Genomic DNA, 23,064 nt, shown 5'->3' with positions numbered 1-23,064 from the left:
ACATGTGGCCAGTCTTTGAATTTAGCTAATTTTGAGGAAAATTTACGGTCTCAATTTTTCGTAACAAGTAATTAAAATGGCAGAAAATGAGATAGGGGTCTTTTCTGGCCCTACTTTGAGTGTGCTCTATATTCACAAGCAGAGGCATGTTTGAGCTTTAATTTCCATAGGATCCTTGTCCAGTGGTAGTTGTACGGGAAAAGTGCAAAAAAAAAAGTCAAGCGGGTCGTACGTTTTACGAACAGCGCCCTCAAACTTAAGAAATCTCACTTCTGGCCCTAATTGGGGGTCCATTTTGGGCCTGTGGGTATTTTTTTTTTTTTAAATAGCATTTTTCAGGAGTGTATTAGAATTCTTTTATCTTATTACTTATGGTTTACTATCAGTGCAACCCTCCACCAGTTAGAAAAAAACAAAACATTTCCGTTGAACAAATGAATGAAATGGAAACAGTCCATTTTAACTGCATCCATTAGATCGTAGGTTGGTGGATGGACCGAAAAATCGACTGCAATCAGGCTCCTCGGAGGGACAATGCAGTACACAGTTCGCACCCCACCTTCCTTTTGGACAAGCTATAAAAGCAAACAAAACGTATGCAAAAACCATATGACAAAACAACAGTATGAAATGACACGGTGATGACGTGATATAACTTCCGAAATATGACATTAAAACCAACAAAATATAGGTTCCTATGTAATTAACATGTTTGTTTTAGCTGAACTATGTTGATCAACATGATATGGAATTATCGCATATACCGCAAATTTGTTGATTTGGTTATGTCCTCCTAATGGGAGGGCTAGCCAATACATATTAGCTAGCCCTCCCATTAGGAGGACATGTGTGTTTGTTATGTTTTGTTCTTGAAATTATATTATTTGGACATCTGCTTTTTTTTAAAAATTGAATTATTTGAAGCTAAATTGCGCTGAAGTGAATATACCTATCTGAGCTAGTTATCTTGGTTGAGTGATAGGTAATACTATAGAGACTGGAGAAGTTGAGGTAAGGCACAGTGAAAATATCAAAACATTTCCCTTTCCAACAATGAATAGAAGCAGCCTTTTTTCATTTATAGGCCCGAACGCATCTTGGTAACCTAAAATTTCCTTTTCCAACAAGCACGAACGCATCTTGGTAACTTAAAATTGCGCTGTTTGTGTTTTTAAAACAAAATGAAACTGAAAATAGTGGGCAAAAAAGTGTCCCGCTCTTGTGAAATGAGTAAAAAAAAAATTAAATACGTACTCGAGTGTTAAAAGTACATGTGTTTGACATGTAGTAATAATATATATAATAACAGACTTACGTCCATGTTAGTATACTCGAGTACTAAGTACATGTGTTCGACATGTAGTTATATATAATAACAGACTTACGTCCATGTTAGTACTCGAGTGTTAAAGTGCATGTGTTCGACATGTAGTAATATATAATAACAGACTTACGCCGATGTTAGTATACTCGCGTGTGAAAAGTACATGTGTTCGACATGTAGTTTTATATATAATACAGACTTACGTCGATGTTACTATACTCGAGTGTTAAAAGTACATGTGTTCGACATGTAGTTTTATATATAATACAGACTTACGTCCATGTTAGTACACTCGAGTGTTAAAGTACATGTGTTCGACATGTAGTAATATAAAATAACATACTTACGTTGTTCACATCCGTTTCCATACCAGCCTGGCGTGCATTTACATCCGTAGTTGTCCCCGTAGCAGACCAGTAAACCCTTACATTTGCCATTTCCACCTGGCAGGTCCTTACAGTACAGCTCTTCCCCATTACGCGTGTCTGCTAACGTAAATAAGTCATCTTCTCTCGCGGGAACAACTGGAATCGATATGAATATTAATGTGTATATGAATATACTAGTGGTCATGCGCACATATAGATTCAACAGAGGTATTCGAAGCCAGGTCTTTATCTATACACTGCACATCCGCCATTATTTGACCAATCATAACTTATCGGTGATTATTCCACTTTGTGTTTCACATCCTATAAAAAGAAACTATTGATATATAACTGCTGACTATGCTGAGACGACACGGTAACGTTATGCTCAGTCACATAATGTATATATATATATATATATATATATATATATATATATATATATATATATATTTATATATTTATATAAAGCCACCCTAACCACTAGGCTATGGGCGCTGATTGTATGCCCAGAGGTTCGAAACCGGTAAGGAAGGACGTAATTTCGCAGTAGGTGTTTGACACCTGTATCGAACAATACTAGTTCTGGTTTTGGTGACATATTTTGCCCTACTCTAGAGATTAAACATGATGCTAACCAACTCGAAAATCATTTGTTATTCCTAAAGCCGGATCTCGAAAGAGATACTTTGAACAGACTTTATGTTAATGAAATGGAGGTAAACGACAAAGGCAAATGAATATATATAATTGAAAACGTAATGAGAAGGAAAATCCAGAACAGTGAATAAACTTCCAGCCTCCACCGGGATTCGAACCCGGGCCTTCCGCTTTGTACGCGGACACCCTAACAAAGTAGACCATGGACTCTGATTGTATGTCCAGAGGTTCGACACCGGTAATATATATATGTATATATATATATATATATATATATATATATATATATATATATATATATATATATATAATTAGAGAAAACCAGAGAAATAAGATATGACTCATAATTGACAAATAAGGAGTAAGTTTTAGAAAATATATTGGAATTTTCGGTCCCCCTGGGACCTTCGTCAGCAATACTTGGCAGTCGAATGAGAAGTACAAAATGTGACACAATGAAAGTATGACGCTAGATAAGTGTAAGTTGCAATGATGGAATTAAAACCAAATAAACCATGACTATACAGGAAGCGGATTAAGGAGCAAAGAACGGATTACATATGCTTGTAGAACTGGTAGTTGTTAAGGGGTCCCAAGTCTTTGTTGAGGCCGGTGATGTGAGACTTAATACGAAAGATCCAATCGATTTCTTTACGTTTACGTTCAGTAGTTGATTTGAAGTTCGAGGCAATTAAAATACATTTTAGGTTTTTTAGAGAATGACCATGAAGATTGAAATGTTCGGACACTGGGAATCCTGCAAAATTATCACGAATCGATTTTTTGTGATTATTAAAACGTAAGCGGAATCGGGAGCCTGTTTCACCTACATAATTGCCCTCTTTGCAAAGTACACAATAGAAAATGTAAATAACATTAATAGAATCACAAGAGAGGGAAGGGGGTCTAAGACTAAAGTCAACATTGGGAATCTTGACCACGGTGCCTGGGGTAATATGGGGGCATATTTGGCATCTAGGTTTACCGCAAGGAAAATTGCCTGCGGAGGTGGAAACTGAGCGGGGGAGTCTGGGGGAAGTGAGAAGAAATTTAAGGTTGGGGGGTTGACGAAATGCTAGCATGGGGGGTACCTTAAACGATTCTCCTACAGACTGATCGTCTTGAAATACAGCAAATTCCTGTTTGATGGAGCGAATGAAAGATTTGATGAGGGGGTTGTAACTGGTAACGAACGGAATGCGTGTGTTGGGACTTTTAGACTTGTATTTTAATAAGTCCTCACGGCTCAACTTGTCGGCCCTGGAAATACCCTGTCTAATTAAGTGAAGGGGGTATCCGACGTTCAAGAAATAACCAGTTAATATGGATACCTGGTGTTTAAAATCACATGGGTTGGAGCAAATGCGTTTAAGTCTAAGGCATTGGCTGTAAACAATAGAACTCTTGAGATTATGTGGGTGAAAACTATTAAAGTGTAAATACATATGAATATCAGTGGGCTTATAATAGACTGAGGTGGTTAAGGAATTGCCATCCAACTTGACCAGAACATCTAGGAATGAAATTTGATGTTTGGAAACTTCGACAGAAAATTTAATGCTGTCATGAAAAGAATTAACATGATCAAAGAAAGACTTAAGAGATTCTTCACCATGTGGCCAGACAAAAAATATATCGTCAATATATCTATAATAATGTGATGGCTTAAGAGGAGAAGTGGATAGCATTTCCTGTTCTAATTCGTGCATAAATATGTTGGCGTAACAAGGTGCCATCTTAGTGCCCATAGCGGTACCATTGATTTGTAGATAATATTTCCCGTTAAAAGAGAAATAATTATTACTTAATATGAAACGTAAAATGGGACCAAGATCATCACCTAAAGTGGGGTTGGTGGCATGCTCACGAAGAAAATTTTGACAAGCGATAATTCCCTCATCATGAGGGATATTAGTGTACAAAGAGGATACATCCATAGTAACGAGTAAGGAATTAATTGGTAACGCCTGAATAGTGTTGAGAATTCTCAAAAAATGCGTAGTGTCCTGTATATAAGAAGGAATATGGGTTAATAGAGGGTTGAGTACGGAGTCCATGTATCCTGAAAGATGCTCAGTTAGCGTACCAATTCCTGAAATAATAGGTCGGCAAGGAGGGAATAGCTTGAGTTTCCTGGCTAGCTTACAAATGTCAGAACGGCGGATATTCTCAGGGTCAGAAGGGGTCACTCCGGGTAGTGCTTGTTGAGCCTCTGTTATTAATTTAGGTAGTTTGTGGACTTTAGGTAAAGTATAGAACGTACCCAACGACGGATCCTTAGGTGTAAGTTCTGCTATCTTGGTTGCTACGTGTTGTGGTACCGATTGACATAATTCGTCAATTTTGGGTTGGAAGAGTCTGGAGGGGTCTTCCGGTAATATCTTGTAAAAATCAGAGTTACTAAGTTGCTTCTCTGCTTCAAAAATGTAGTCGGTAGTGTTAAGAATAGTGGTGGCACCTCCTTTATCCGCTTGTCGTATAACGACATCCGGGTTGTTCCGAAGTTTCTTAATAGCCATGGACTGAGTACGGTTGACGTTAGAGGAGAGTGGACGTTTGGCATTCTCTAAAATAAATTTGTCGAGGTAAGTTTTGGCTTTGCAGGCAAATGAGTCTATAAATCTGTTGCGTCCTTCTGGTGGTGTCCAACTGGATTTTGTGTTGGGAACATGTAGTGTTGGCTGCGTGTCCTTGCTGTTGATGTCTGGAATCGGGTCGGAAGTGTTATCTTCGAAAAACTCTCTAAGTCTCATACGGCGAACAAAATTATCCAAGTCAAAGCATAGACCAATTGGATCTAGTTTGCGGGAGGGACAGAAAGATAGACCATTTTGTAAAACCTCTTGTTCGTCTTTGGTAAGGACACAGTCCGATAGATTTAAGACGTTATCCGTGGTAACGTTTTCAGCCCGATGAGATAATGGCTTAGGAAACTTACTAGTGATGTATGGATGGCCAGTGCTTTGCAGATGGTGAAGTAGCGGGTCCTGTGTGGTTAGTTGTTCAAGTTTACGCAGTTTCCTTTTAAAACAATTCTTAAGTCCCCTTCGGTAGGTAGTGTCCAGAGCAGAGAGAACCTTTTTGTTAGCGGCAGTATCTGGAACCAGGTTCTGTAAACTATCCTTGGTATGCATAAGTTCCTTCGATAACCTGTTTTGTTTGGTATATGCGAACTTAAGAGCATGGTTACGTAGTTGGTGGGAGGCTCGAGAGCATATGGCGTCAGATATGCTATCAATACGTTTGTCACCACTGTGTAGAGGGTTGCGGATCCGGAGTCCTTTAGGTACAATGTTCAGCTGTTTACATTGTGATAGGAACACTATATCCGATCGGGTCCTAGCTAACTTGTTGAGAAGAAGTTCGTGCTGCCGTCTAGCGTGGAGAGATTCGCCGTCAAGGCGAGGACCAAACATAATATAACGAAAATCCACGTTTACTCCAAAAGAAAATATTATTAGAGAAAACCAGAGAAATAAGATATGACTCATAATTGACAAATAAGGAGTAAGTTTTAGAAAATATATTGGAATTTTCGGTCTCCCTGGGACCTTCGTCAGCAATACTTGGCAGTCGAATGAGAAGTACAAAATGTGACACAATGAAAGTATGACGCTAGATAAGTGTAAGTTGCAATGATGGAATTAAAACCAAATAAACCATGACTATACAGGAAGCGGATTAAGGAGCAAAGAACGGATTACATATGCTTGTAGAACTGGTAGTTGTTAAGGGGTCCCAAGTCTTTGTTGAGGCCGGTGATGTGAGACTTAATACGAAAGATCCAATCGATTTCTTTACGTTTACGTTCAGTAGTTGATTTGAAGTTCGAGGCAATTAAAATACATTTTAGGTTTTTTAGAGAATGACCATGAAGATTGAAATGTTCGGACACTGGGAATCCTGCAAAATTATCACGAATCGATTTTTTGTGATTATTAAAACGTAAGCGGAATCGGGAGCCTGTTTCACCTACATAATTGCCCTCTTTGCAAAGTACACAATAGAAAATGTAAATAACATTAATAGAATCACAAGAGAGGTTTATTTGGTTTTAATTCCATCATTGCAACTTACACTTATCTAGCGTCATACTTTCATTGTGTCACATTTTGTACTTCTCATTCGACTGCCAAGTATTGCTGACGAAGGTCCCAGGGGGACCGAAAATTCCAATATATTTTCTAAAACTTACTCCTTATTTGTCAATTATGAGTCATATCTTATTTCTCTGGTTTTCTCTAATAATATTTTCTTTTGGAGTAAACGTGGATTTTCGTTATATTATGTTTGGTCCTCGCCTTGACGGCGAATCTCTCCACGCTAGACGGCAGCACGAACTTCTTCTCAACAAGTTAGCTAGGACCCGATCGGATATAGTGTTCCTATCACAATGTAAACAGCTGAACATTGTACCTAAAGGACTCCGGATCCGCAACCCTCTACACAGTGGTGACAAACGTATTGATAGCATATCTGACGCCATATGCTCTCGAGCCTCCCACCAACTACGTAACCATGCTCTTAAGTTCGCATATACCAAACAAAACAGGTTATCGAAGGAACTTATGCATACCAAGGATAGTTTACAGAACCTGGTTCCAGATACTGCCGCTAACAAAAAGGTTCTCTCTGCTCTGGACACTACCTACCGAAGGGGACTTAAGAATTGTTTTAAAAGGAAACTGCGTAAACTTGAACAACTAACCACACAGGACCCGCTACTTCACCATCTGCAAAGCACTGGCCATCCATACATCACTAGTAAGTTTCCTAAGCCATTATCTCATCGGGCTGAAAACGTTACCACGGATAACGTCTTAAATCTATCGGACTGTGTCCTTACCAAAGACGAACAAGAGGTTTTACAAAATGGTCTATCTTTCTGTCCCTCCCGCAAACTAGATCCAATTGGTCTATGCTTTGACTTGGATAATTTTGTTCGCCGTATGAGACTTAGAGAGTTTTTCGAAGATAACACTTCCGACCCGATTCCAGACATCAACAGCAAGGACACGCAGCCAACACTACATGTTCCCAACACAAAATCCAGTTGGACACCACCAGAAGGACGCAACAGATTTATAGACTCATTTGCCTGCAAAGCCAAAACTTACCTCGACAAATTTATTTTAGAGAATGCCAAACGTCCACTCTCCTCTAACGTCAACCGTACTCAGTCCATGGCTATTAAGAAACTTCGGAACAACCCGGATGTCGTTATACGACAAGCGGATAAAGGAGGTGCCACCACTATTCTTAACACTACCGACTACATTTTTGAAGCAGAGAAGCAACTTAGTAACTCTGATTTTTACAAGATATTACCGGAAGACCCCTCCAGACTCTTCCAACCCAAAATTGACGAATTATGTCAATCGGTACCACAACACGTAGCAACCAAGATAGCAGAACTTACACCTAAGGATCCGTCGTTGGGTACGTTCTATACTTTACCTAAAGTCCACAAACTACCTAAATTAATAACAGAGGCTCAACAAGCACTACCCGGAGTGACCCCTTCTGACCCTGAGAATATCCGCCGTTCTGACATTTGTAAGCTAGCCAGGAAACTCAAGCTATTCCCTCCTTGCCGACCTATTATTTCAGGAATTGGTACGCTAACTGAGCATCTTTCAGGATACATGGACTCCGTACTCAACCCTCTATTAACCCATATTCCTTCTTATATACAGGACACTACGCATTTTTTGAGAATTCTCAACACTATTCAGGCGTTACCAATTAATTCCTTACTCGTTACTATGGATGTATCCTCTTTGTACACTAATATCCCTCATGATGAGGGAATTATCGCTTGTCAAAATTTTCTTCGTGAGCATGCCACCAACCCCACTTTAGGTGATGATCTTGGTCCCATTTTACGTTTCATATTAAGTAATAATTATTTCTCTTTTAACGGGAAATATTATCTACAAATCAATGGTACCGCTATGGGCACTAAGATGGCACCTTGTTACGCCAACATATTTATGCACGAATTAGAACAGGAAATGCTATCCACTTCTCCTCTTAAGCCATCACATTATTATAGATATATTGACGATATATTTTTTGTCTGGCCACATGGTGAAGAATCTCTTAAGTCTTTCTTTGATCATGTTAATTCTTTTCATGACAGCATTAAATTTTCTGTCGAAGTTTCCAAACATCAAATTTCATTCCTAGATGTTCTGGTCAAGTTGGATGGCAATTCCTTAACCACCTCAGTCTATTATAAGCCCACTGATATTCATATGTATTTACACTTTAATAGTTTTCACCCACATAATCTCAAGAGTTCTATTGTTTACAGCCAATGCCTTAGACTTAAACGCATTTGCTCCAACCCATGTGATTTTAAACACCAGGTATCCATATTAACTGGTTATTTCTTGAACGTCGGATACCCCCTTCACTTAATTAGACAGGGTATTTCCAGGGCCGACAAGTTGAGCCGTGAGGACTTATTAAAATACAAGTCTAAAAGTCCCAACACACGCATTCCGTTCGTTACCAGTTACAACCCCCTCATCAAATCTTTCATTCGCTCCATCAAACAGGAATTTGCTGTATTTCAAGACGATCAGTCTGTAGGAGAATCGTTTAAGGTACCCCCCATGCTAGCATTTCGTCAACCCCCCAACCTTAAATTTCTTCTCACTTCCCCCAGACTCCCCCGCTCAGTTTCCACCTCCGCAGGCAATTTTCCTTGCGGTAAACCTAGATGCCAAATATGCCCCCATATTACCCCAGGCACCGTGGTCAAGATTCCCAATGTTGACTTTAGTCTTAGACCCCCTTCCCTCTCTTGTGATTCTATTAATGTTATTTACATTTTCTATTGTGTACTTTGCAAAGAGGGCAATTATGTAGGTGAAACAGGCTCCCGATTCCGCTTACGTTTTAATAATCACAAAAAATCGATTCGTGATAATTTTGCAGGATTCCCAGTGTCCGAACATTTCAATCTTCATGGTCATTCTCTAAAAAACCTAAAATGTATTTTAATTGCCTCGAACTTCAAATCAACTACTGAACGTAAACGTAAAGAAATCGATTGGATCTTTCGTATTAAGTCTCACATCACCGGCCTCAACAAAGACTTGGGACCCCTTAACAACTACCAGTTCTACAAGCATATGTAATCCGTTCTTTGCTCCTTAATCCGCTTCCTGTATAGTCATGGTTTATTTGGTTTTAATTCCATCATTGCAACTTACACTTATCTAGCGTCATACTTTCATTGTGTCACATTTTGTACTTCTCATTCGACTGCCAAGTATTGCTGACGAAGGTCCCAGGGGGACCGAAAATTCCAATATATTTTCTAAAACTTACTCCTTATTTGTCAATTATGAGTCATATCTTATTTCTCTGGTTTTCTCTAATAATATTTTCTTTTGGAGTAAACGTGGATTTTCGTTATATTATATATATATATATATATATATATATGTGTGTGTGTGCGTGTGTGTGGGTGTGTATGTGTGTAAAAGCAGCTTCTAACTTACCGCAGCTGCAATCACTAGTACCAAAGAACGGGGTACAAATGCAGTCAGATGACAGATCTCGAAGGATGCCACCATTTTTACACTCCCGGGTATTACATGAACCACCGGTGAAAGCTGACCCTTCGGGGCAACCTGTTGTAGGGGTTGAAATGAAAACAGAGTGGGACACATTAGAGAATTGAAAAGACAATCCATTTCACTCAGAAAGTCATGACGTTTGTTTTTTTCTCCTGCACAATATTTTTTTTCTAAAGATATTAGCATAAATTAAATTGTCGTATTCTTGTTTATATTTAGGCTCATGTTTAACATGATGTTTCATGTAAATTGATAGGAATCCGATTTTAATTTGTGACTCTTTGTTTCTGGTAATCCCCACCCTCCCCACCCCCCCCCCCAAAAAAAGAAAGAATAAAAAACATTAACTTACTTGCTATTATCACAAGGATCTGTACATACCAGCCCTGCTTTGATCTAGATCCGCGAGAAATGGTATACAATCCCCCGTCCTCGACACTTGTAAGGGCCAGTCTAGGACCGGTGTTTCGAAGACGTTTCTTTCCCTTACACCATCGGTAACTACGGCAACCACTGAATACTACTCCGATAGGATCAATTGGGGCTAATTTACTCGATCCTTCACTTTCCGGATACGCAGTCACGGTGTATACCCCTCGGGTATCTAAGAATTCTAAAAAGCAGTTAAATATGATTAAATAATCATTTTAGGGAATTATTACGAATATAATTGGAGTAACCCTGTTAGACATAGGAGGGGGTCCTAGGAGGGGGTCCTAGGAGGGGGTCCTAGGAGGGGGTCCTAGGAGGGGGTCCTAGGAGGGGGTCCTAGGAAGGGGGTCCTAGGAGAATAACCTAGGAAGGGGGCTAGGAGGTAGAGACCTTCCATCCTTGGTTTAGTTTGTAATCAGATTCTACCTGCACAGATTATTACAACAGTGGAGACCTTCCATCCTTAGTTTCCTAGGAGGGGGTCCTAGGAGGGGGTCCTAGGAGGGGGTCCTAGGAGGGGGTCCTAGGAGGGGGTCCTAGGAGGGGGTCCTAGGAGGGGGTCCTAGGAGGGGGTCCTAGGAAGGGGGTCCTAGGAGAATAACCTAGGAAGGGGGCTAGGAGGTAGAGACCTTCCATCCTTGGTTTAGTTTGTAATCAGATTCTACCTGCACAGATTATTACAACAGGGGAGACCTTCCATCCTTAGTTTCCTAGGAGGGGGTCATAGGAGGGGGTCCTAGGAGGGTATCCTAGGAGGAGATCCTAGGAGGAGAACCTAGGAAGGAGTCCTAGGAGGGGATCCTAGGAGCTAGGGGTCCTAGGAGGGGATCGTAGGAGAGGACCCTAGGAGGGTGCCCTAAGAGGGGGTCCTAGGAGGGGATCCTTGGAGGAGATTCCTAAATCGAGAAATTCCAGATTAAATGGATGTACGGTTTACCTCATTAACATATTTAAATAACTGACAGTTCTGTAGTTACCTATATCTTAGCAAATTCATGTTAGCATAACACATCAAGCAGACAGAAAAGCTTTCTGTACGAGAACTTGTATATTTGGAAATCCGGAGAATAGCTAATCGTTGGTAAAATCTTTGGTATTTAACATGCTAATGAGGTAAATCGGTGATATGTTGAAATCAAACATACAAGTTAGTTTGAATAGACGTATATAGAAATGTAAAGTATATACCGCATCTAATTGGTCTATGCTGATTTTAATTGCTTTTACTGATAGAAAATAGGTGTATCTCGATTCCTCGTGATCTGACTAGATAGCGCGCTATAGTGATTTAACCTAGCCGGCAAGAAGGTTTCACAACATCTAGCTGTTTTTTTTTTGAAAGCTAAAATTGGTGACACCTACTGATGTGTTAAGATCAACGCCATTCAGCTGTAGTCACGCGTAGCGCATACATAATTTTATTTCATAATAATTTCAATTCATTTCAAATCTAGAAAGTTATGGAAGTAGATAGAGCTAGTCAGATCGGATGAAGCAGAAAACCTTAATATAATTAGCTTACTACTTTTCGGTCTGACAAACGTATATCTGGTCTCCACACTGCCACCATTATCCGGTGTAAAGTCACCCGTGTATCTCCCAAACCTAGTTCCAGCAAATCGAGAGGGCAGACTTACATACAGGTAACATCCCCATTGTATCCCATCTGCTATGAGGGCTCCCGCGTTGACCGATGTACTGACTAGTCCAGTCTCCTTTGACAACTTGAAGGTACCGTCATCAAAAAGAACGTCGGTTTGAATAGCGTAGACGTATATGTTACTTGCTTTACGGCCCACCTCTGGTGACGTCACGGCAAGGAAAACTCCTTGATCAGGCTGCTCAGATGTCCCATAGACAATATGCACTAGAGAGAGCGAGAGAGGGAGTGGATGACAAATAAGACATATGTGAACACATTGTTAAATTTAATTTACTTTCCTTTTACCAATGCCAATGCCAGTACAAATGGCAATGGCAATGCCAGTACCCATGGCAATGCGAGTACCAATAGCAATGCCAATGCTAGTACCAATTGCAATGCAAGTGCCAGTACCATTGCCAGTACCCATGGCAATGCGAGTACCAATGGCAATGCCAATGCTAGTGCCAATGGCAATGCCAGTTCCAGTACCAATGCCAATGCCACTACCAATGGCAATGTCAGTACCAATGCCAATGCCAATGCCAATGCCACTACCAATGCCAATGCCAGTACCAATGCCAATGCTAGTACCAATGGCAATGCCAGTTCCAGTACCAATGCCAATATAGATTTCGATTACGATTTCGATTCCGATTCCGCTATCGATTTCTGGTTATGCCACTGAATACTGGATTAGGCTTCTCAGAGGTCACATAGACAATTGTAACTAGAAATACAGAATTCAAAAAGGAGTGAAATTTAGATGAACTTTTAAAAGTGGACTCATAGTATTGATGTGCAGCAATGAGAGAGTTGTCCACCAACACCAGACATCAATATATCACTGATGGATTAGGTAATCAGGTGTGTATGGCAAATGGAATCTGTAATAAATATTGAAAATAAAACCTGGATTATTTGTCGATGAGACAGTCACGTGTTTGCTGCTTTTGATGAGATGATTGCTGGTGGCAGTCGGATTTTTGGGACATCTGACCTCCACTTCCGTATACTGTTTGATGATGACGTAGAAACTGTATATACTATTAACATTTCATGTTATATACTTGTTATATGTTTTCCTTTGAAACTAGTATTAATACACCGTAAAAAAAAAACCGTACATTAAAGGAGAAAATTTGGACGTGATATTACTGTGACACGGCCTTTATTCAATACAACATTGTCTTCAGGCTAAAGTAACGCCATGTGCAGTCATCGTTAAGTAACCTTTATTGCATGTTATTTAAAGGAACACAACGTTATTTACGTATACAACTTATTTTTATACCGTAAATGAACACTCACTGTTTGTCGTCGGAAAACAATTGAACGCATTTTCAATTGCGTAACGTTATTGAATGGTAGGTGTAAAGGCTCGACACCCATTATTTAACCTTTGCGTAAATATACAAATTACATTTTATGACCGTTTTGAATCACTAACCATACACGGGGACACTGTCAATTTGCATATTCATATTCAATTTGCATATTAATGCTGACCCAAACTCTCCATGGGTTAGTTTTCCATTTGGTGATTTGGATGCTTACGTATGCATATATGATGTGTCTATTTAATGATGGCGATCGTAGAAACATTGTGTTTGAGGTGAATGCATGGTAATCTCTGTGAAGATTGCCGTTGCATATTCATGATCGAATTAAAGTAGCAGTTAGCATTGTTATAACACATACACATCGTTGATTTATACTCTTAACCACCCGAACCGAATTGTACAGTTGCTTATAATAGCGTTTTCGACTTGAATATATTGCGCATTTATATGCATCTGTGTTATAGCATGATAACACGTGTTATGCTAGAGGCACATTTTAATGCGGCCTGTGTTAAAAATATATATATATATATATACATAAAATTATAAAAAAATATAAAAAATATAAAAAATATTTTATATTATTAAAAAAAAATATATATATATATAATACCACTACGATTACTGTATTGTATCTTTAACATATCTTGCTCTCGCATGCTCCCAAAACATAACACGTGTTAGTGTGTTAAAACACCCTGGCATATAAATGCATAATATGCTACACGTTAAGAACAAATATAAGCTCACACCTTTTCGGCTTGAGTGCCTTAACTTACCGATTTTGCCAATTATATCTCCTAAAACCTGTAAATTTTCCTTCGATTAAGGAATCATCGATTGACTGCTTTGTCTTTTGGCTAAGATCATGTGTAGTATTAATGTTCAGGGGCGTATCCAGGATTTTCTAACCCGGGGCGCAATATACTACCGTATCGCGCCACCATCTCAGTAGCGATGTCTTGGCGTTTTTCTTGTGCTCCCTCCTTTTCTCCCTTTCTACTTTTTCTCTCTTTTTTCTTTTTCTTTTCCCTTCCTTCCTCTCCTTCCTCCTCTTTTTTCCCCTCTTTTCCCCTTTCTTCTCATTTCTTTTTATCTCCTCTTTTTCTTACCCGGGGGCGCACGCCCCAACGCCTCTCCCTGGATACGCGCCTGAGATATTATGTTCAGCTGGCATTCACCATCCAGCCATGTAGATGATGAAGTGGGCTAGAAGTCCCAATAATGTGATATTGGGCCTTATGTTGTGGGCGGAGGTCCTATATTCGTTTGAGTTCACCAGGGGTCAAATTGTGGAAACCATTGTTTATCACAATATTTTAACAATGACAGATGTCATATTTAGTATTTTGATGTATCACATTTGGTACAAGAAGCCAGTTGTTGAGGTCAATGGTCATTTCAGGACAGCCTGTGTCATTGTGAATTATTGTTTGTCACATCACACTGCTTTTCACTGTATTACTAAGATCAAAATGACATCTAATGATCACCGTTTTATCTTTGTAACCATAACTTTGAAACAGCTTTGAACAATGAAAGGATCTAATTAAAATGGAGTTATATTGTGAGAATTAACCTATACACATAGTCTCTATATACAAAGCCACTATCGTTTATGCAAAAGAATCTACCATATGACGAAAATCAGCAACCAATCAAAGCATTGGCTTCATATGATTTGCTTTAAACAAGAAGATATTCATTGTATGTGTGGCTAAATGTGTAAGTCTGCATTGACTCCTTACATAAGTGCTCATTCTGGACACTCAAAGAGTAAACTTCAGAAATAAGAGATCTGCCAAGCAAGATGATATACCAAATTGGAATTGGTCTAAAGTCCGAGTGCAGAAAACTTGACTCGAGTACTATAAACGTGTATATTACACAATTCTTTGTGGGTATACTGTACGGGTGGGATCTACATTAAGTACGTGTTTGTTGCCACATTGTTCAGTTCAGTGGTGTTGTTATTGTTTGTTGTGTAGGGCAATCAATCTTGTAAAGCTTTATACAACAGACACATCCCTACCTGTGATTCATTGATTAACGGTAAACTGTAACCGTGGGTGCTTTTTTGATTTTTAAATCATGTGATGCAACTTACCAGGTAGAAACAATAAAACACAAGAATACTGTCATACAACAAATTTGAACACATTGTTAGTAACAGATGATGGAGCCACAAATGAAAGTATGAGTTCATGTATAAGAATTCAAAATAATAACAATTTTGGAAGCTAGGAAACTTTTAAAGAAAATGGTTACACATCTCTAAAAGAGTAATGGCGTTCCGTTATAACAATTCCTCATTCATATAAACACTTAATAGACATGCCGTTTTACCTGCAACTTTAAACCAGGGAGTTGAAAAAGAAATTCATCTGTTTGCACAAATCGTAGATATAATTCTCAGTGTCAACGTGTAAATTGTGTAAACAAGAGTACAACGACACAGGATTCGGTATTTGAGCAGGTTTCCAATAACATGTTTTCGTACTTTTTTGTATAATATCTTTCTTTCTCTCTTTTAAAAAACGCAACTTCTCAAAAGAACCAACATTTGTATAGATGATTGGATTTGTTTCAAAACAAATAAATGATAACAATCAACCGCAAAGTAGAAGGTTAAAAACACTCCCGTTACAAAGAAGTTTCATGCTGAAAGTCAATGATGCGTTTCCAAATTTCCTGTGATTTTTTTGGCTTATAGTCCCTATCATTGTCTGCAAGCATTTTTGCATTTATCGTGCTCAATAGACACAACGTATTTTGTTTGAATAACTTATTCATATAGCGCATTATACCGACGGTCTCAATGCAACTAACTGTAACGTTGCTGTCCCGTGTAGAGATAGCAAAGTTTGTAGTATAGGCTCTCTTGTGTGTGCACTCTCAAATATCACAACGTGTATGGCTGGCCACAGTGGACAAAATTCAGAAATTATGACGACATATCAGGAGGCAGGACTTTTTTTTATGTCTACATAAAATTGATTTGATGTGGACATAAATTCAAATTAATGCTGGCATATATTAAAATAATGCTGGCACCGTACCGTACCAGCTGCGTACTGATAATGCAGTTGGCACCTTCCTCTTTCAATTTGTTTCAATCTGTGTGAATATTAATGTACATTTAAAGAGTTATATCTGTATTGCATGTATGGGCTACCACATTATGTCAAAATATTCTTGCAATGAGTTGCACTTCTCTTTATATAGTAAGTACACCTTTTATAGGGTTTCAGTGCAAACACATGACTTTATTTGTAATATAAGATAATACATATAATATTAATGTCCCCACGCTTCCATAGGCATGAGTTGTATAATTTGCATATATGATTTTCAATATGCACATTATAAACTTATCACTATAGGATATCCGTTGCGCACAAGCCAATGTTTTTGTGAGGGGTCATAATAGCGAAGTATTGAGGGTTCCTGTATAGAGGTACTTTAAAGTGCATGTTTATGTGGAGGAACGTGGGGACGCAAGTTTTTCTGAGCGGACACGAACACTCGTTATCATATATAGTACCGGTATATATATATATAGATTTAGTGAGAGAGGAAAAATGGAAACGTCAAAAAAGGAGTTGGGTGGTGTAAGAGGTCGGGTGAGGCGCACGCCCCTCCGTAATCATCGAATCGTCACTGGCTACCCTGTGTATATAATAGCTATCGGCGCTGTAATTATGACTGTTCCTCTTCTCTTCCCGGTAACTTGGCGTTTATCTTTTACTCCCTCCTTTTCTCCCTTTTCTCTCTTTCTTCTCTTTCTTTTCCCTTCCTTCCTCTCCTCCTCTTTTTTTCTCCCTCTTTTTTCCCTTTTTTCTTCTCTTTTTTTCTCTCCTCTTTTTCTTACCCGGGGGGCGCGCGCCCCCAACTCCCCCCTAGATACGCGCCTGATGTTCCCTTTATTAGGGTATCGCAATACCCCACTGACGATGATCACACAGTCACAGTCTCGATATATTGAAACCTGTGTCGAGAGCAGATCAATCTCTTGGTGGTTTGGCTTTCGTACCCAGAGCCTTTTACCTCGGTGACCTTTCCTTAAACAAAAGATTGAACATTTGCGGTATTTCATAATCCTCCGAATTTAATGGTAGTATTACCGATTAATGAAATGTAGTGATAAAACTAGCAAAAACCAAACCGATACGAGCAGAATACTTTGCGAGAGAGAAGTCAGAAAATAACGACGTTAATTCACGATTTCAGGGTACCCTTTAGAAAACGTCGAACTGTTGATCACAAACGACCGTTAAATGACTTCTCAGCGCAGTCGTTATGCATGGTTGCCGGTATTCTATTGTAAAAAAGATACAACACCTTTAAACAGCCTCAAGACGAAATAAAGAAATTGGAACCTGGATTATTGGCAAGCTATTTGGATGAAACAAAATAACCTGATTCCGACGTTTGATTTATTAAGTTTATCCCCCCCCCCCCAAAAAAAAAAAAAAAAAATTCCAGCTTTATCCGTTATATTTCTGTTTGCTTGCTTGTTTATAGAACAGATAACCCACGCCTGCTAGGCTATTGCTTGAATTGAAACTCTGTCACGAGTTCTAAGCTGGTATACAGTATATGAATTCTCTCTTGCGTGAGATGTCTGCCTAGTGGAATGTAAATAGAAGAAACGATTTAATTCTTAACCTCACCGAAATTAAATTGTTCGACTCTTGTATTGTTAAAATCAATAGATATGGGTCAATGGACCATTTACAATGATTGTTAAACACAGTTGTACCGTTACTCAAAAAAAGTAATAAAGAAATTAGAAAATAAAAAAGGATTCTTACAAGGTCGTGGTATTGCCCTCTTTATATACCTATTTCATAAACACAATTGACCCAGGTTCAAAATGCACCCCCCATTGGTTCTCCTTTATAAACTTTGATATATGAAACGGCACCATAAGGCGTGTCAGGCGATGTTTGAGCATTACGTTACGTTTGTGAGTGAAAATTGAACGTAACTGCAATTTTTATAGTTAAGGTTACTGTATTAATACTTATCAGGTTTTGATATTAGGTAGGGCGAATCTAGACAAGAACAAAATATTGGGAGTATAGAATTATAAAAACTTCTTCTTGTACACATACTAATGCTATCATAATATATCACAGGTCATCACTTATAACCGCAAATCACCAAACAGCAGTACAGTCCATGACCACACGACATCTCGGCTGTAATAACATTCTTAATATCTCAACCCTTCCCATCATGCTAGCTACGACATCATACATTTTGCTTTCAATATATATCATAATGTTGTTACGCATAACTGCGAAATCATCACTAAGCGTGACACCACGGATCTCAGCACCACTCAGCATATAACACCACGGATTTCAGCACCACTCAGCATATAACACCACGATCACAGCACCACTCAGCATATGACACCACGGATCTCAGCACCACTCAGCATATGACACCTCGGATCTCAGCACCGCTCAGCATATGACACCATCATCACAGCACCACTCAGCATATGACACCCCGGATCTCAGCACCGCTCAGCATATGACACCCCGGACCTCAGCACAACTCAGCATACAAACACCACGGATCTCAGCACCACTCAGCATATGACACCACGGATCTCAGCACCACTCAGTATATTACGCCCCGGACCTCAGCACCACTCAGCATAAACACCACGGATTTCAGCACCACTCAGCATATGACACCACGGATCTCAGCACCGCTCAGCATATGACACCCCGGACCTCAGCATCACTCAGCATACAACACCACGGATCTCAGCACCACTCAGCATATGACACCAAGGATCTCAGCACCACTCATCATATGACACCACGGATCTCAGCACCACTCAGTATATTACACCCCGGACCTCAGCACCACTCAGCATACAACACCACGGATCTCAGCACCACTCTGCATATGACACCACGGATCTCAGCACCGCTCAGCATATGACACCACGATCACAGCACCACTCAGCATATGACACCCCGGATCTCAGCACCGCTGAGCATATATCACCACGGATCTCAGCACCACTCAGCATATGACACCAGAGATCTCAGCGCCACTCAGCATATGACACCACGGATCTCAGCACCACTCAGCATATGACACCCCGGATCTCAGCACCGCTGAGCATATGACACCTCGGACCTCAGCACCACTCAGCATACAACACCACGGATCTCAGCACCACTCAGCATATGACACCACGGATCTCAGCACCACCCAGCATATGACACCACGGATCTCAGCGCCACTCAGTATATTACATCCCGGACCTCAGCACCACTCAGCATACAACACCACTGATCTTAGCACCACTCAGCATATGACACCTCGGATCTCAGGACCGCTGACCATATGACAACACGGATGTCAGCGCCACTCAGTATATTACACCACGGACCTCAGCACCACTCAGCATACAACACCACGGATCTCAGCACCACTCAGCATATGACACCTCGGATCTCAGCACCGCTGACCATATGACAACACGGATGTCAGCGCCACTCAGTATATTACACCACGGATGTCAGCACCACTCAGCATATGACACCTCGGATCTCAGCACCGCTCACCATATGACAACACGGATGTCAGCACCACACAGCACAGCATAAATATCACCGATATCAGCACCACTCAGCATATGACACCAAGGATCTCAGCACCACTCAGCTTACAACACCACGGATCTCAGCACCACTTAGCATATGACACCAAGGATCTCAGAAACACTTAGCATATGACACCTAGGATGTCAGCACCACTCAGCATATGACACCACGGATCTCAGCACCACTCAACATATGACACCTCGGATCTCAGCACCGCTGAGCATATGACACCACGGATCTCAGAAACACTTAGCATATGACACCTAGGATGTCAGCACCACTCAGCATATGACACCACAGATCTCAGCACCACTCAGCATATGACACATCGGATCTCAGCACCGCTGAGCATATGACACCTCGGATGTCAGCACCACTCAGCATATGACACCTCGGATCTCAGGACCGCTGAGCATATAACACCACGGATGTCAGCATCACTCAGCATATGACACCTCGGATCTCAGCACCACTCAGCATATGACACCACGGATATCAGCACCACTCAGCATATGACACCTCGGATCTCAGGACCGCTGAGCATATGACACCACGGATGTCAGCACCACTCAGCATATGACACCACGGATCTCAGCACCACTCAGCATATGTCACCACGGATCTCAGGACCGCTGAGCATATGACACCTCGGATCTCAGCACCACTCAGCATATGACACCACGGATATCAGCACCACTCAGCATATGTCACCACGGATCTCAGCACCACTCAGCATATGACACCTCGGATCTCAGCACCACTCAGCATATGACACCACGGATGTCAGCACCGCTGAGCATATGACACCACGGATGTCAGCACCGCTCAACATATGACACCTCGGATCTCAGGACCGCTGAGCATATGACACCACGGATGTCAGCACTACTCAGCATATGACACCACGGATCTCAGCACCACTCAGCATATGACACCTCGGATCTCAGCACCGCTGAGCTTATGACAACATGGGTGCCAGCACCGCTCACCATATGACAACACGGATGCCAGCACCGCTCACCATATGACAACACGGATGCCAGCACCGCTCACCATATGACAACACGGATGCCAGCACCGCTCACCATATGACAACACGGATGTCAGCACCGCTCAGGATATAACACCTCGGATCTCAGCATCACTGAGCATCATACGTTAAAGCTGAGCGTCAAACGTGCTCGTCACGGAGTTTCTAACATTACGAGAGATATCGCTATAATCGCATATGAACTATAGGGAAGTAATACCTATCTGAGTATAGTGTAGATTCGACTTTGCGTGCGTTTCATATAAAATGTAAGTCATTTGGAGGAAGTTCTGAAAATTATTCCTGGGCATGTGTGCATCTCCCCCGGTGGCTACAAACCTGTTAACCTGATATGTTTACGAATTCCCAGCCAAGAATAATGTAGTAAATCTGAATGAAACCGTTAAGATGTAATATCCATGAAAGAATGAGTCGACCTTATAGTGACTTGAATGAATAAATGAATTACACAAACAGGAAGAATTATACGACATAACCGTTTCGGTGATTTCAAAACTTAGGTACATTGAAAGCCGTTTGTGACATAAACAGTTGCGGTCATTACAAATACATAACAATAACAGCAAACAAATACTCCAGTGATTTGAAAAGCTTATGTGCGATGAACTACTTAGGTAAATATGGAAAATTCCATTGGTTTCCAAAACTTAGGTACATTGTAAGATCATATAGCATGACATATGTCGAATACTTAAGTGCTTCAAGTATTTCGGTGTTTTGAAAAACTAGGTAGCTTACACTGAAAGACTTAGGTCCCGTAAAAATCCAATGACGGACACACTATAGGTACGCTGAGGAGACTAATAGGACATGCAATATTTCAGTGCTTTGTAATATTCAATCACACTTAACGATTTATAAATTGACATGGAATTATTTGGTTATTTTCAAGACTTAAAGTACTGTGACAGACTGATAGGTGATTTTCTAAACTCATTAAAAAGAATGAGGTGAAATAAATTATTTCGGTGATTTGTAAAACTTGGGTGCACATGGAAGACTTCCATAACTTTAACAACTTGAATGCTTGAGTAGACAAGATCAACTTGAAAGATATCTCAAATTGACAGAGGCAATCGATGAAAGTGTCTGAGTAGACAAACCCTAGATTTGGAATGTATGGTGTATTTACGATGACTTTGTAGAAATTGTTAACATTTACTGTACATTGAAACACAGTTGCGACACATTTACTTGGCTGATTTAGTAGCATACATGATATTATACTCACCAATTGATAAGACCACTAATACACACGTAGAAGCCATCGTTGTCATTTTGTTACTGACTGTCCTTAACCGACTCAGCTTCAATATCATAAATGGTGACTACATGAGGTTCACCGATTATTTAAAACTGAATTAATTCTTGCATCGTTCGCTGCGTTTGACCTTCAAAGATGGCGAGGTAAAAGCATTGTGTTAAGTTGTCGGTGGAACTGACAAAGGAGAATTTCTATACTTCACAGAGTATAGCTAAACCAGGGTATTAATTATTTACTGAAAAAAATTGTAATAATGTAGCTAAAGAAAATCAGTAGTTTAAAAATAAATCCCTTTAGTAATTAAAATAAAGTTCTAATCTTGCCCGACTAATTGGCCGTTACTAATGTAAAAGCCAATAGGATATGGAAATTAACATGTTGAACGCGCGCGGAGGGCGCGAACAATTTTGGTTATTTTTTCGGGCAAGTTGTTACAGCCCCCAACCCCCCCCCCCCCCCCGCTCCTCCAAAATACCAAATTGGGCTCCTACGCATATGCTTTTCAGTGATTATATGCATGTTAGTCATTGTGGTCTGAGGTTTTTCAAATTTGGATAAGGAATGGTTCTTTTCATGGATATCTCCCATCCTATTAACTTTCTCATTATCTACTTCAAATATTATATCTGCAAAGGGACTTAAAACTATTTGGACGTTTTCTCTTATCTTTTTAACCACATTTCCCAGTTAGAAGTTGAATATAATAATTGCAAGTAAATTAAATGACGAAACGACTACATTATTTTATGACTT

At 40.1% G+C, this 23,064-nt stretch overlaps 2 protein-coding genes across 4 annotated transcripts in view; both read right to left on the bottom strand.

Moving 5' to 3' along the window:
* LOC139983226 (uncharacterized) overlaps positions 1 to 23,064 on the bottom strand; it is a 102,912-nt gene that overhangs the window by 22,607 nt on the left and 57,241 nt on the right. The window lies entirely within an intron of this gene.
* Positions 359 to 22,355, bottom strand: LOC139983599 (uncharacterized). Its single transcript, XM_071997251.1, has 6 exons — positions 22,279 to 22,355; positions 11,899 to 12,243; positions 10,297 to 10,557; positions 9,867 to 9,998; positions 1,672 to 1,848; positions 359 to 575 (listed from the first exon to the last, which is right to left on the bottom strand). Exons 1-6 carry the CDS (start codon positions 22,322 to 22,324, stop codon positions 460 to 462), a joined length of 1,077 nt encoding a protein of 358 aa, XP_071853352.1. The 5' UTR covers positions 22,325 to 22,355; the 3' UTR covers positions 359 to 459.

This window comes from Apostichopus japonicus, chromosome 16 (assembly GCF_037975245.1).
Source record: "Apostichopus japonicus isolate 1M-3 chromosome 16, ASM3797524v1, whole genome shotgun sequence".
Taxonomy (NCBI): Eukaryota; Metazoa; Echinodermata; class Holothuroidea; order Aspidochirotida; family Stichopodidae; genus Apostichopus; species Apostichopus japonicus.
The sequence above is the reverse complement of the archived record's forward strand: the minus strand, read 5'-3'. Positions and strand labels throughout refer to the sequence as shown.